Source organism: Zosterops lateralis (genome assembly GCF_965231275.1).
Source record: "Zosterops lateralis genome assembly, chromosome: 5".
NCBI classification, from domain to species: Eukaryota; Metazoa; Chordata; class Aves; order Passeriformes; family Zosteropidae; genus Zosterops; species Zosterops lateralis.
Window position 1 is genome coordinate 16,145,984 of NC_139766.1, and position 16,743 is coordinate 16,162,726.

At 35.3% G+C, this 16,743-nt stretch overlaps 1 protein-coding gene across 1 annotated transcript in view; it reads right to left on the minus strand.

Moving 5' to 3' along the window:
* Positions 1-16,743, minus strand: part of FAM184B (family with sequence similarity 184 member B) — a gene marked incomplete at its 5' end in the record, with an annotated part of 35,691 nt that overhangs the window by 18,169 nt on the left and 779 nt on the right. The window contains one exon of the mRNA XM_083861638.1: positions 5,964-6,722. Coding sequence (XP_083717764.1) covers positions 5,964-6,722 — 759 coding nt within the window. The remainder of the gene's footprint in view (positions 1-5,963; positions 6,723-16,743) is intronic.

The following is a 16,743-nucleotide window of genomic DNA, read 5'->3' on the forward strand; positions in this document are numbered from 1 at the left end:
TGAAAAAGAATCGTAATTTTGTTTTACTAACTCAATATTTTTCTGATTAAATTAATATGAATCTCTAAGAAGATATTATTATAAACAATAATATTTATTGCCCATAAAAAATGTCTACTACTATGTCTTTTTTTCTAAAGTATGAAGTGTTTGATACTTAAATTCAATCTGACTCACATGAAGAGCTTCAGCCTGGCATAATTTTAAGAATGCATGTACAACCTAATAATAAATAGAATACACTATATAAAAGGCAAAGTCATTTCCATAAGACTTCACTAGTATAACTATGTCCCTCACCTGGGTTCAATTTTGAGAAATAAGATTGTATAAATGCATTAACTCTAGCAATTGCATGGAAATTAATTCTTTTGACAAGCACTAAACACAATTCCCAGTTTCTAAGATTGGGCAGGTACTATGAAGCTGAACATTTAGGGACAGCAGCTTTTTTATGACTTCACAACTTGTCAGCAAGTGTTTGATTATTCTCAAGTAAACGTTGAGCACAGAAAGTTACAGCAATGTTAAGTGCAGAAAATGGGTAGAAGTTCATTCATAGCACCAAGAAGGGTCTAGAAACCACTTGACCAGTAGTCTGATTGTCGCATTCTAAAAACTGCTAAAGTTAATTTTCTTTTTTTGTCTAGAATATCTTTGATGAACACCTAAGCCCATTTAGGAGTCATAAACTAACTTCCCCCTTAGCTCAAGCTCAAATCAGGCAAATCACTTAGACATGCACTGACTTGTGAGCTCCACTAGTCATTAAAGCACATGCTTAAACTAAACATGTGTTTTATGGTTATCTCCCCTTTGAATAGAATTCAGCTCACGTTTAGGTTCCTACTGCACAGAAACATCAGAGACTGCAAATTTCCTAATGCCAAAGGATTCAGTCACAGACAGCAGCTCTGATGAAAGTGAAATTCTTTGAAGAATCTCTTAAGCCAACTGCTGCTAATGCATATCAACAACAACAACAAAAAAACAGCTTCACCACTTAAAACACACTGAATAAAAGGTATTGCTCAGGTAAGATATTTGGATCTACAAGAAGATGAGCCTTCTTTCTGACTGAAGTTAAATAAGGAAATATACATGTATGCATGTATGTATGCATGTATTTGTAAATAGTTGTAATTTCATTGGTAACACATGTAGTCTGAATTAATTTACCAACACTTTGCAGAATCAGATCCTCTGCCTAAACAATACATAATTCTGATTAAATCAATTTATCTGAGTATTTCCCAGCAGCAATCCATGAAAATTTAACTCAGAAATTGGAATAACATCCACAATACATTCTTCTTCAGGAAGGATCTTATATAAAACACTCCAACTGCCACATGCAAAGCTTGCAAGGATAAGTATTGCTTAGAAGGCCATTTATCACATCAAGGATAAATTCACCTTCCTGTCTTTGGAGCTTTTCCCAGAAATACATCCGTCTGACCTCTTTTCTTTTTCTGATTTTTTTTTTTTTTTGTAGCAAGAAAACCCTGGCATTTTATGTTAATTTAAAGTGCCTACAGTGAGCATAATTCAAATGATGTTGCTGTGACCAATAAGATTAAAACCAGATGAATTAAAGCATCTATCAATAGAAGAATATTCCTACCTTCTGATTTTATTTTTTTTTTTCCAGATACCATGAAGTTTTAGACTGGCTGATTTCCTTTGTATCCTTCATTACATGATCTACCATTCCTTTTAACAGCTATTCCTTCAGACAAATTTTATCTTTATAGGACTGATGCTTGATTTTACAAAGAAAGTTCTCTCTTTTATTCATACCTTCCTTGTAAACAGCTACAGTTTCCATATTCTATAAAACACACTAGCCATAATGCACAAAAAAATCCCCCAGGGTAGAACTCTGGGGTCAGAGTAGTCTATTTTGTAGTGAAAATGCTATTTAGGTGGTAATACTCCATTGAAAAATATTGGCTTTCTTTTAGTTAAAAATGTAGAACTGCACTGATTCAGGATGGTAAGGCTCTTCTGCAGCCTAGGAATGACTTGGGGTTTTTTTGCTGTTCTGGTTTGAGCTTGGATGTGTAACTCACTTCCAACCACACAGGCTGCCCCAAGGACAACCTTAGTCCTGCAAAAAAGTACAGTAGATGACTTGCTGACTCTAATGCCAAGTCTAATTTCCCTGAATGGTAGCTTAACAATAGTTTAAGAGAACTAAAAAGTATAGAAAAGATTCAGGGCTGAACATTTGCTTAAGGGGAGATATTGAACTGAGGATACTCTCAAGATACACACATTCCTCATTTTACTAAGTTTATTCCTGCTATCATTTCTGCACAGCTTTTCAGAATAACTATTTTCTATATCTAAAAATAAATAAATCAGTATTTCACCTTGACCTCAGCAGAGAAAGTCTGCCTTAGATGTTCTTTTTAAGGATCTGGTTACAGAAGAAGTTGGACATTATGCCCTGATCTAGCCCAAGGATGTCTGTATCTCCTTTGCTGTCTTTGCAGAAACTCATGTACTTCAGGTTATGAACACAAGACAGTGTTCCACTGAATGACCCCAGAGATCTGGGAATCTTATAGGATTGGCTCCTGTACAATAAAGCCATCAATCTTAAAAAACAAAACAACAACAACAAGAAAAAAACACAAAACCCTACACTGATTTCAGTACTTTTGGTATGCCATGTCTTTTGAATATTTAAGCAAAATCACCTGTTAAAGCTCTTGCACATCTTCAGAGCTGCTCTTTTTCTGACTCTCTTTGGTACAAGTCATTTGCTGCAGCTGCGTTATTTGATGTTTCAGTTCATCTACTTTATTAACAGTTTTGCTTTGGGAATTCAATACAGTTCCCAGATCTTCTGTGGTACCAAAATTTACATTTCAAGTAGCATAAATAACCTGCAGAATTTTCAGTATCAATGACTACTAACATGGGAGGTACTTTAGAATGACATTAATGAGCATCTTACCTGCTTTATGCAGGATTTCCTTTTCTTGATGTGAATTTTTCTCTTTGACTACACTTAGATCTTCTTCCTCTTTTTTCACTATACATTTTGATCCCAGAATTGCTTGCTGTGTTCATTTAAGCTACACTTCCAAATCCTAAAATATGCATGACATTACTTTCATGTTTATTACATATGTAATTTCTTGTAATAAGAAATAAATGGTCATTTTCTCTCGTGGTGTTCCAGGATATAAATCACCTACAGAGCTGGTTTAAATGCATTTTTTGCTCTTCCCTAACTGTAAACTGTTTCTCCTGCCAGAATATGTAATGTGGAGCCCTTCCCTCACATGTAGTTGGCATAATTTTAAAGTGAATACCCATCAATAGTTACCATTTAAAAGATGTCTAAGATTATCCTAAACTTGAAATAGGTCATACTTCTAATAATTTCATGACAGCTTATGCCAAAAGTTAATGACTATTAATTAGGGTTTCTTCAGTTGCTGAAATACAACAGTTTGTAACATAATCTATTATACAGATGCCTAAACTCAGAAAAAATTGGGCCCTACAGACTTTGCTAGGAGTTGTTTTTCCCTTACTAAAGGAAAAATTTTGAACCATATTTAATGTTCTGTTTCTGGAGGTTCTAGTTGCAGTTTCAGATGTCTAACATAATACTGCAATACTCACTCAAATAAAAATGCCATTTTTCCTATATGAATGTCAAGTAAAACCTCAGGGTTAAAACTAACTTGTATTTAACACTCTCTGTAGCTCAAAACTTCAAGGTAAGCCTGGTACTTTTATGTCTGGCATATATGCCAGAATTCTTCCAAAACTAGACTGAACAGATCAGACTTAATGATTTGTCAAACTTGTATTTTCCCTTCTACAGTAATAATAATAAATGTGTACTCATGTAATTCCTTTCACCTAGAGGTCTCAAACCTCTTGGCATACACTAAGGAGAAAACAGGAAAATTCATCTTGTTGAAACAACAGTCCTTTCACCTTTCAAGACCTATAATAGCTTTTCCTGCCAGTATACTAATGCTCAAAGATATTTCTGATTAATAAGATGCTTCTATTTCCCTGTCTGCCATTGTCCACAGAAGTATGAAAAAAACGTATTTAATGGTGGCATAAGATACAGTCAATTTAGAAAGGAGAAACTTTTATTTTTTTTCGTTCAAACTGTAAAGAAACAGGAAACAACATCATGTCTAACTCTTTCCTCCCTTCCAGATTTATCCTAGTCTGAGGGTATCTCTTCAAAGATGCAAGGCAATATGCTCCAGTGGTATGTAAATCAGCCTCATTTCACAGATTTAGAGGATTTGAAATGCACGAGTTGAGCATACGTCCTTCAGAAAATATTTCAGTTTTATCCAGCTGATACTGAATTTAGAAAATAAGTTGCTAATGACACCACCCTCTTACTTCTACTTCCTATCATTTTATACATTATTTATTCCTAAATTACTGCATTTCTTATACAATGAATTAGAAGAGTAAACCCTGCGCATAAATTTTCATGTGTTTATTCTTCATTTTCTCTGAATGTTACCTCAAGTACCACAAAAAAAAAAAAAAATCAAAATCTTCCTTTCTCTCTTCCCCTCTAATGCTTCCAACTTCTACAGAGCCAGGATACTTTTTTAGTATTGAAACAGATATTACAGATTGACTCAATTTTAAAAAAGGGCTTATCTGCATTTCTGCCATTCATTGTTTCCTCTCCACTTTTCTGTAAAAGATAGACGTTGTTCTGATACAGATCTACACACTGAGACAATGAAATATGAGTAATGTTGGGGAAGGTGTATTCAATTCATCCTCTGATCTTGTAAAACAAAGAGGTTGTGACTGCATTGTAGGCTGAACTCCCTCTAAGAACATCCTCAAAGAAGTAGCTCGGAACTCTGCATCATCAGCAAAATGATAGTGGCAAGCAAGATGTGAGGGCAGATGGTGAAAACAGTTAAGAGCCGCCTTGGAAGAAAACAGCTGACTGGGCTGACCTTGCTCCCTGCAGAATTCTGGGGCGCTCTTCCTCTAAAGGAAGAAAATCTTCTTTCCCATCAGGGAACAAATTTTGTTACTCTGTAATACTCCAAGTCTAGACCTTCAAGGTGTTTTCTTATCTAATACACAAGATTGCTGTCATAGGGCTGGGGACATGTCTGGTAGGTGAGTTTATGTGATGTAAAGCACCTAAAGTACCAGAAGGAAGCTGAACTGTTGAGCACAGAGCATGGCTGGGTGCTTCAATCTCAGGACTATGCATCAGCATCTCTCCTGCACTCTGACCTTATGTAACAAAAGCAGCTGTTTGGCAGATTTCCCATGACATGTCAACCTCTGAAACTGCATCTGACAGATGATGCAACCAGGAAGGGTCTGCAGAGCTGTGCTGCAAGTGTACAAGACACACAGCAGTGAGGGTGGGCAGGCGAAGTGCAAGGTGAGAACCAATGGTGAAAGTCTCATGGCTCAGCACCTAAAACTTTCCAAGTCTAAAGGACACTTCATTAAATGGCACTTGTACAAGCCACTGCTGCAAGAGTCATACAAAGAACTTGATTCCTAAACTGCCAGCTCAGGTCTCTTATCTAACCCTCTTCATATCCATGCACTGAGCTATTGGCAACCACAAGGAAAAAGGAGAATGTACTCTGTAAACACTCAATAGTGCCTGCTGGCTGCTCTCATCACGTTTCTGGGCAGGAAAGGTAAAATATTCTGTTCAGCCAACAGATAAATTTTACTTCACTCCTCACTCAAGGAATACAAAGTCTAGTGTTCAAATGTTCTCTTAATGAGTTACTAATCATCTTAACTCTTTCTTTAAAGCTGTCAGCATTATATCCCTCCTATTTCCATTCTAAGCCTGCTTTACTACTTAAAAAGCATTTGAAACAATATGATATTTAAAAGACCCTCCTCTACCAAATTTTAAAGAATTGATAATTTTCACTTTCTCAGGCAGAGATGAGAGTCTCATACTCTACCTGTATTTGCTCCTTCAGCTTCTGGGAATGCTTCTTCTTCTCATTTATCTTCTGGCTTTTCTCCTCTAGGTCTGCTTCCAGCTTCTTTACCTGCTGCAGCAAAAAAACTTCCTCAGTCTCCGAGCTCTTCTTTTGTTCTGTTTCTCTTTGCTGACAGTTTGTTTCTATCACAGATTGCAGCATGGCTTTTTTCAAAGTCTCTTTTTCTGTCTCACAAGAGGCTTGCAGTTTCCTTGTTTTCTGAGTATATTCTTCAGTTGTTTTCTGGTTCTCGCCCTTCAGGTTATCCATCTCATTTATTACAGGGTATCTTTCCGCACTACATTTTTCATCTAAATTTCCTTTTTTATTTAGATTTTCTCCTCTAGATGCTTTGCATTCATTTAGCAGTCCATCAAACTCCTGATTTAAATGTAGAAGTTTGTTTTCAAAGCCTGTACTGGTATCTACTGTGTCTGTAGAAAGGCCCGTCTGTGCTTGTTTCACTTCTGTCCTTGACTCCTTCTCTTCTGCTTGCTTTTTACACAATATTAACTCTGCCAAGGCTTCTTCTTTCAATCTCTTGTGTTGTGCTACTGCAGTTTCAAGGGCCTGAATATGTTTTCTCAGTAACTGCTCTTCCTCAACTTTGCTTTTACACTGGAGAATTGTTTCTCTTGTCTCAGCAAGAATATTCTGAATTTCTTCTTCATGAGCCTCTCTCAGAGCCTGTATACTGTCTTCATGCTCATCATTCTTAGTGTTCAGGGCATATATCACCTATCAAACAAGAAAAATAGAAAAGTAAAGTATCTTGTCAACAGTAGCCATTAATCCAGTTACTGTATTTATCAAGGTGTTAAACACTAGAAGAATTACTGCTATAATTATCACTTCTTGATGTAAATGGAAGTATGAAAAGTGGATTAAATTCTGCACTCCTGGCTCCAGTTGAAAGACCATGGAAGATGCACTCCTAGAATCACATTCCTGACAAGTCAATTTGGTCAGCATTTCAGGGTAACTATTACCCAACTACAAACATCTTTTGATTTGATTCTGAAAAGTGTTCAGGCAACGTGTTTCAGGGGTTTTTCCCTATAACTTCAGTAACAGCTATAAATCTCAAAACAGCTTTTAGCAGATTCAAGCAAGTCTTTGATGACAATAAGTAATTTTTCCAAACAATTGATTTAAGCCCTTTAATGTTTTATTTTCTTTTACAAAATGCAGAATAATAATTCTCATGACTGTAAGATCTTATTAACCCTAGGCAGGCTTCATCTATTACCATAATACACACCAAATATCTCTCACAGAGGCTGTTGTACAAGCAACCCTACCATTGCTTCAAAAAGAAAATGCTATTAGAAGCCCACAGTAGCCTGAAACAGAGTAAATGCCCATGTTAAATTGACAGCTACATATAATTGCACAATAGGATAACTGCCTTGAAAAGACACATGCTTGTCTTTTCAGACCTCTTCTAGGACATATTTGGCCTGATCCAGTTTATACTGGACAGTTATCTAACTCAGGAAGAGCAACACATTACGTATGAAGGTTTTCGACTTGCTTGGTTGGTTAGGATTTTTTAGGGAGAAATTACTGCTCTAAAAAACTAGGTTTGGAATTTGTACACAAGTTCTGACAGATATTTCCAGTCTGGCTTGAGCTCACAGAAGTTAATCAAAAGATTCTTATACAATGTTTGAGAAAATCATAGCCTTAAGTAGATAAATAAATAAATAATTACAGAAACAATGTCATGATTAATTCTTTAATTATGCTAGAGTTGTGGCCCTATACTTCAAGCCTTTATCAGGGCAAGTCTCAATTGAGAGTCCAGTAAGTGTCTTGACCAGAATAAGTGTCACAAGCCTGCGATGTGTTATGTAAGTCCAGAAGATGTCTTCAGAATTATTGAATTTGCTTATCTATGTCCAACCACTTTTTGTGCTATCTTATATGAATAACATATTGAATTTCAGTCAACCATAAATGAAAGCAAATACACAAATACATCCTGTGTATAGTCAGCTTCCTCCCTGGCAGTCATGAATTAGGTACAGAGGCCTTAAAAAGCCACAAATGCAAAACAAATGGTCTGAATATATTTCTCAATAAACATTTGACAAAATAGAATAATGGCATCATATTTCAGAAGAATATCAGACAAGAAGTTATTGTCTACATTTAGATAGGTATATTTTGGGGGCTTAGATTACAAGTCATTAATTCTTCTCTGTTATATTTAACCATTTTCCTTTGAAATGGAAAGAGTTACAGTATCCTAAGCAGATTTCTTCATCTCATAAACTAAAATCATTCTTATGAACAGTTATTATCTATTCTGGAGACAGACATAAAAACTCCACAAAGATTATTCTTGCCCACATTTTCCACACTGACCAGTAATGACCGACCAGTAATTAGGTTAAGTAATTCTTCAGTTAACTAGGTCAGATGCTGCTGATAATTTTTCTGTATTTTTTTTCCTGTATTTCATCCATGGGTAAACCAGAAATGAGTATCTAGCCTTTGTGATTCAGACTTTCACTCAATTTTTCCTCAAATTTACTCACTTTCACTCAAATTTATTCAGTAAATCACCATGCCCTGTCTCATGCTATGTTGTGCTCAGGATTCCTCTAAAATCTGACTTAATCATACAGGTTTCCCAAACTCCACTAAGCATTAGACTACCGCCAGCACCTCAGGTGAGTTATCTGAAACAATGGAAGAATCTGGCCTCCCTGCCCCATCTATTAATCCTACACTTCTGTTCAATACTGGCTAGAACCACAATGAAACATTTTGATTTGTGTGCCCTTAAATTCAATCTTCAAGCTTGAGTGCTGAAACTGGCTTCTCTATATCTTAACCTTCTTAAAAGATTTAATTTTGAGACGGCTGCTGCTCTCTACTTTATGAAATTTAAGCCCTTCACATGTGCCTTTCACTCCCTACTGAATATAGCTCCTATATTCCTACTCCAGATACCTCATTTTGAAGACTAGAGTTATATGAGATGAATCCGCTGCTTTATGTGCTGAAAGGAAAAATATTGAAAACTTATTTCAGACCTGTACATTGTGAGTGTACACTAATGTGGTATAAATCCCTTAAAAGCTGTGTTGATAAACAGCTTTTAAAAAGTAGCTCTAAAACTGACCATTCGACAGTACAGAGAGAATAGCTTTCAAATGAGAAGTGCACATCGTTGCTCTTGGAGTCACTACCATAATGCCAATGGCTCCTGTCTCGTTACAGTTCTCCAAAACCAAAAGGATTGGGGAACACTGTACTGAATTTATAGCACCTGAGTGTTGTATGGCAGGTTGGTAAAAACATTATTACTCACATACACTTGAATGTTAACAGTGCAGTGAATGTGAATACATCTTATTTTTCCTATTTTATCCTCCAAATGATGTAAATATAAATAGCATTTCCTTTCTAATTTTCCTTATGGTGATATAAAATAACAAACAAACAAACAAACAAAAAGAAAACATTCAAGTGTCATCTAAAATAAAATGAGTTCTAGCCTAAATTTTACTAAAGAGACATCCAGCTGTCCCTCATTCGTATTTTACAGTTTCTGATAAATTACAAGAATAAATGCCAGGCAATTTAAGAATTAGGAAGGTAAAGCTACATTGCAAGAATATTTCCACAAGCAGAGTAGGTGCTAAAAAAGACACCAGTAATTTCAACACAGAAAAAATATGCTGTAGAACCACAAAACTTAATTGGGAGTCCAGGAAGTATCTTGACTGAAGTAAGTGTCAGAAGTCTAACCTGTAATATATAAACCCCAAAAATGTCTCCAGAATTACTGAATTTGTTTTCCTATGTCTAACCACTTTTTGTGCTATCTCTATATGAACAAAATGTTGGGCACATCCCAACAATTTCAGAAAAGCAAAAATATACTGTAGAATCAAGAAATCAATTCTAGAAGGTGACTCTTCTGCCCTGGGAGAATACCAGGCAGTTTATTACTGAAATTTCTTCAATAAAACTGACTCAACTTTAATCCCTTCTTTTTACACTGGTCACAAATCCATCTGCTATGACTGACTGTAAGCAGTCCTCAGCATGGCAAGAAGTAGGTCTTCCTAAACAATTAAGGAAACATTAAAGACTTCTTCAGATCTGACACGGAAATTCTGAGAGAAACTGATGGTTGTGAAACACAGCTACCACATAAGGAGGTCTGAGGAGGCCACTAGCAAATTACTGCAAGGAAATGTCTAGAGAAACCCTACACATTACATTCTCCGGAAGATGTTTCCTGCCCACGAGATGGGATTCACCTCACCCAACATCATCCACTGCATTACCACACATCTAATCCAGGTTAGCCAAAGGAGAAAGACAGGTGACTCCAAAGGGCAATAGTTCCCTTCCCAATACATGTGTCTAAATCAGGTGACACAAATGAAATGGTTTGCTTCATGGGTTTATATCATTTCTGCATACCTCACTTCCAGCTTCTCCCTTTTCTACAGAGCTGAGAAAGTCCTGTGCAAAGGGAAAAAAGTTTCCATTCTCATAGGATGAAACTGATACATTGTCTGTTCTCTAGGGTTTCTCTCCATCTTGCACTGAAGTCTCACTTCATACTGACTCCATCTCTATACATCCACTTCATGCTGTTTTACCAACAATTTACAAACCAAAACAGATATTGGGGGTTCATTTAGTGGATGCAGTTTATTTTGCCTTCCATCTGTATTCCTTATTTCCTTCCATTTTGTTTAGGTATTTATGAGTCCCTTGTGATTAGTATCATCTATTAAATTTAATATGTTTTTTTCTTTTTACTTCCAGGTCATTACTTACTGTGTGAAACAATGCAAGATCTAGCTCAGATCTTTGTAGTACCTGCCTCCCTACATTATGATTTTGTAAATCTTTTTTACAGTTCCTGGCTCATGTTGTATCTTAGATTTCAAAACCCTTTCCTACATAAATATGAAATAATTTTTCAAAATTTAAATAGGAAACACACCATTCTTTTAGATTCTATGTGCAATTAAGAGCAAGAATAAATAAAATCAGTCGGCATGACATTTACATGAAATACATTCTACTACTTTGTTATCCCTGAGGCGATTCAAATTCATCTTGAGTGTATTTATCAGGTTAAACTGTATTCAGATGTTGTCAGAGGAGCATATTATTTTTCAGTAAAAGCTAAATTAGGTAAAATGTCTGTCTATTAAAAACCACAAAAGTAGATGAAAGATATGCTTTGACACTGAAAAGTCACTGTGAACACACACATATGTAGGCAAGCAGAAAGGCCAATTTGTTGGATTTCAGAGTTCTTTCTCTTCACATTCTGCAATCTCTGCCTTGGTGAAATACTTAACATCTTAAGATCTCAAACATCCCCATAAATCTTAGGCTATTACAGCGTTGGATGAGTTCAACTTTATCTTAGGAAGCTCTGTCAGATGTTTAATGTGCAAGTAGTAGAGGATCTGTCTGACAAATTTATGTCCTCTGTCCATTGTCGTCACTGTAGACCAGGTGAATTTTTAGTACTCAAGTGAAGTCACCAATTCTGCATCAATAGAAGGAAAAGAAAAAGCCCTTATTTGCATGAAATTCACTGATAATTTAGCTCTAGTTGTTGTTATACATCAAGCTTTTCTAGGATATAAGCCTATCAAAAACTCATAGAAGTTTGATCTCAATTATGCTTCAAAAATATGAACTAATGCATTTCATCAACCAAATTTAAATACAGTGGTGACAGAATTCATTTGCCAAAATAACACTGTATTTTGTGAAACGTTTCATTACATCCCAGACTTTTAAAGAACTTTAAAGAGTCTAAATTGCAGACATATGTTCAGTCCTTTCCAAAGTTTTGTTTGGTTGTTTTTTTTTTTTTTTAATGATTCTGGATATTTACCTAAAATTTTATGCTTCCAAAATACCTTCTGATTTGCAGATTACAATAAAGCAACATTGTCCAATCTTACAATAAATACTGTACCCAAAGAGATCTGTCAAGTAAGCTCTGACTTGATTCCCACCTTTCCAAGTATTTACTCTAAACATAGTACAATTTGGAAGTCTTGCAAATATAAGTTGTAGAACTGTTGATTTAATTACAGCTCGAGGTGGAAGAGATTTTTCCCAAACAAATACATGGTTTTGTAGAGACAAATACTATAATTTATTTAAAACACAACATTTGTTGCAAGTTTTGCCCTTTAGGTAAATCTGTGAGAAGCATAGATAAAATGAGTCCTGTTTCTTCCTAATCCAAACTAAAGCATTATACAGATTGGGTCAAATTCTTACTCACTTGTAGTTTGCATTCTCAGAGAGGATTTTTTTTTAAATTTTAAAAGATTTCTTTATACATTCTAGATACTTTGCTAATTAAGAAAAGAAACCATCAGAACCCTTAGGTATCTATGAATTTATAATACCAGTTTCTGCTACAAGAGGCACCAAAAATTAAGTTCTTGCTGCTGTAAGCAAATTCAACGAAAAGATCACAGGGATACAAGAAGTGATTGCAAAATGTATTGAATAAAAATCCAGTTAGGGCAAGGAAGTATTAAGATACTCTGCCAATCTCTGGAAAATCTCACAGATCAATGAAGGCAATGAAACTTTAGAGAACTCCAGATGCATGTCATACTCCTGTAACTCTCTGGGCACCATCAGAATGAGGCTATTGCCCCAGACAGACCTCAGCATAGTGTTTTTTAAAAGATTTTTCTTTTTTTCAGTTTCTCACCTCATTTTCAAAGCAGCATTCATTGGACCTCAAGTAGACACAGTGTGATGAAGCCAAAGGGCTACATAATAATATACACCATAATACTACATGATTACTTATGTACCCAGGATATTTTTATACAAGCATTTGTAACAGTAAAATGGAGCTAGATCAAATACAGCCACTACTCACTTCCCATTTTAGGAAGATATTCTTATTAAGCATATGCTGGACACCTTCTGGGATTGCATCAGTGATCACAAAACCAAGAAAGTTTAACCACCATTTATCAGCAGAAAAAGTGGAAGCAGTCTGCAAAGAGTGTAGTGGCAATGCACTGAGTTGCACTGCAATATCCTGCAGTCTACAGAAAATCCATTATTTTTATGAAATACTATGGCATAGTGTTTAAGATATTACTGTAGAGGTGGCAACGGAGAGAGTCCTACCTCAGTGTTACAGCTGTTTTAATAAAACAGAAAATCTCTTAACTAAGGAGGACATGACTGTTGGGGGGAGGAACATGATACTTTATGGAAAAAAAAGTATTTTATATACAATATTCAATGTTGGAGTGTTCAAAATCCTAAAATACACAGCTCGATATATTTACATAGAATGTCTTCAACTGACTTGGCACTGACTTCTAATTTGGGTATAATTTTCACAATTGTAAAACATTGTCATGTACATACTGGTTAAAGGAAATATTAGGAGAGAGGTACTATTATAGTGTCACTGAAAAAGCTACTTTTAAATATTACCATTAAAAAAAGAACATGAAAAACCTATAAGCTTGCAATTTTTTTTTTTTGTGTAATTAAGGGATCATTAGATATTTTATTGCTTATTGCCTGTATTTTGCATATTAATAATATGCAAATCATTAACTAGGATTCATTGATAAAGAGACTTGAATTTATTACGTACTGTCCATTATAAAGTAATCTTGAGTTGTCAGTTACTAAGACCATCAGATTTTCTGCAAATTTGATATAATTAGTGCCAAATTTGTATAGTAAGGAAGTCATTCCATACATTGATGTCACTCTTATCCCTTGAATTATTTTAAATTATAATTTCTAGCTACCCAAACAAGATAGTAGGCTTTTTCCTAAGAGAAGTATGGCTTTAATACTGCTTTTGACTAGCTGTTCAACACAATTTTATGACATTCCACATGCATTTAATAATCCAGGAGTTCCTTTTTAGGGAGAAACTTTCTGTAAGGAAAATCAGAGTAATGACAAGCTAAGAAATCTCAGCCTGCACATTCTTGTCAGCTCACAGGCAAAAATAATGCTAGCTTTGAAATCCTGATAGCAAATTGTACACAAAAATCATGAAAACAAATACATCAGAAAGTACTTGAGGATATGGATGGCTGATTTTGTTGGTCTTGTTAGCACATAATTCAAGAAGTTTTATAAATAGATTCTCTCTATTTGCCTACATGCAAATAATTTTATATATTCCTTGCCCAAAGAAAAATATAGTGTTGCTCCAAAAGCATGATCCTAGTTTTATTCTATTCTACTTCACTTCATTTTTGTAGAATATTGAATATGTCTCTAGAGAACTGAGATCAAAAAGCTTCAAGCACAAAGGAGAGCTCTGGTAGCATAATAACTAACTGCACAACAGCTGAACCACTGTAAGCAGTGGTTATTGAGTACTGTTAACATATCACAGCAAACAAGGTCAAGAAACTTAAACTATGTGAAAAAGACAACATTTTTCAACAGGAACATGAGCAGACCACAGAAGTGCTCTGTTAGAGTTACCAAGCTGTTAGGTGCTTCCAGAATAAACCATTAAAATTTGATCATATTTCATGTCTAAAACCAATAAATGACTGATGGCTTTAAGGCAGATAAAGAGAGAAAGGTTAAAAGATCTAATATCTAGCTCTGCTACAAGACACTGAAGTGGTGTAAAGAGTCTATGCCCTCACACATGTGCCAGGTCACTTGCTAATTCTTCAGTAAATTTCCACCCACAAGAGTGAAACTAACAGAACAAAGTATGAGTATGTATTTTTTTGCAGAAGTCAGCTGTACCTCCCTTAAACAATGAAGGAAAGAGGATTTTGCTTTTCTGGCTGATTTTCCACAGAAGCTTATATAATAATGGTCATATTTTCTACCTGCTGACTGAGCTGAGGGGCTAAACCTCCAAGTGAGTGCTGGTGACAGGCAGTCAGAATGTGTAACATTTTGAACTGCTCCACACAGAGTCATTATGGAACATCTGCCTATGCTGCTGCTTCTGGAAGAGGAACACATTTGCTTCCCTTTGACATTTCTTTCCCCTAAAGGGAAAAAAGGGTTTGTAAGTGCGTTTTACCAGCAATTAACTTTTCATTGCATCAGCACTCTCTTTCTCTGTTACAACTCACAGTATCCAACATATGTACAGAAAACTCTTGTCAGACTACTTGACTTTTTTTTTAGTAACAATCTACTTGACCAGTAATACTTCAATTTAAAATGTGCTTCTTGCAACAAGGCTCCCAGTTTCACAATAGAGTCAGATGAACCCATTACTGGTATTACTTAATAACTACTACAAAGTAATGCATTCTGTTACAATCAAATACAATACAAATACACCCATTTCAGGAGAAGTGAGCTACAAAAAACTAGAAGTCTGTGGCCCAAAGCAAACAAATCATTGCTAAAGGTTTGCATTCTTTGCAGCTACAGCCAAAAATGTGCAGAACAGAAAAAAATGCATGACCGAAGACTTCCCAGATTTTACCTTTTCAAAACCAGAAACAGCAGTAGAATGGGAGCAGCTCTCAGACTCTCTGTCCAAATTACATGTTGGGATTCCCTGTATTCCTCTAACCAACACCTTAAGACATAATCAGCACTATATGCAAGGACAGAAATTCATCACCTCATCCAGTTTCTGTTGATACCTTTACAACTTCTTTGCCTTTGGGAGTAGGAGGAGGCCCCAAGTGACTATGTAACAAAGAGAATGGAAGTCAATATCTGTATCTTATACCTAATTTACATATTTTGTATTCATCTCACTTGGCACAACACTGAGTGGATGAATAATGAGATCACTATCTCCTTATTAATGAAAACCTGAAGTCACTGAGACAGAAGTTGCAGCTGTGCAACAACACACAGCAGCATTGCACACAGGGTTAGAAACAAAAAGGAAAGTACTATAGGCCATTTAAATTTAGAAGAAATTTTATTATAATCATTCTGACTGTAATATAACCAAGAAAACAGTGCTTGAAAAGGGAGCTCTCAAAATTCCTACACCAAAAATTATTATAACGAATTTCCCATATAGCTATTTTTCAGCTGATCTGGTGTCAGATGTTGCTTCTTACATGCTTGCTGTTGGTACTGCATTAGTCTACACAGAATTCAGAAGGGAAAGCATGTGACTTAAATTCCAGTTGTGCCATGAATTTGCTATAAGTGTAGTGTTATTGCAGAGAAAATTGCTTCTTAAAAGCTACATTCCAAAACAGAATTATTTGCTTTTTAGAAGTACTTTTTTGAGCTTCGTGTATAAATCATCTTTATTTCAGATAACTGAAAAATATCTAGAGGGGAAATTCTATCAAAACTAAAGGAATCAACCCACACATACTTTTATAGTAGAAATTTAGCAAAAGACATCTGAAAAAACTACTGCAATAAAATTATGCAATGTATGGGAAAAAAGTAATTGTGCACAAATACTATTAAACAAACATACAATCAAAGTACCTGTAAAGTAAATATTGGTATTGTACAGGAAGTATAATATAGGAAGTAAATGTAATTATACACAGCTCTTCTTTATATATTGATGGATGTGATGTACATTATCACACACAGTTATGATGACATGAGAATGATGGCACTGTAACTAGTAAGCCATTCTAACCTGAACATTTAAATGACTTCTTATTATTTGACCTGTATTTTTAGTCAATGTTTTTTCATTGCTAATAAGTCTCTATCAATTGTAGCAAGGTTACAGAACATGTAAAAGCTGTATTAGTAAACAAGGATAGTAAATAGGTCTTTCTCA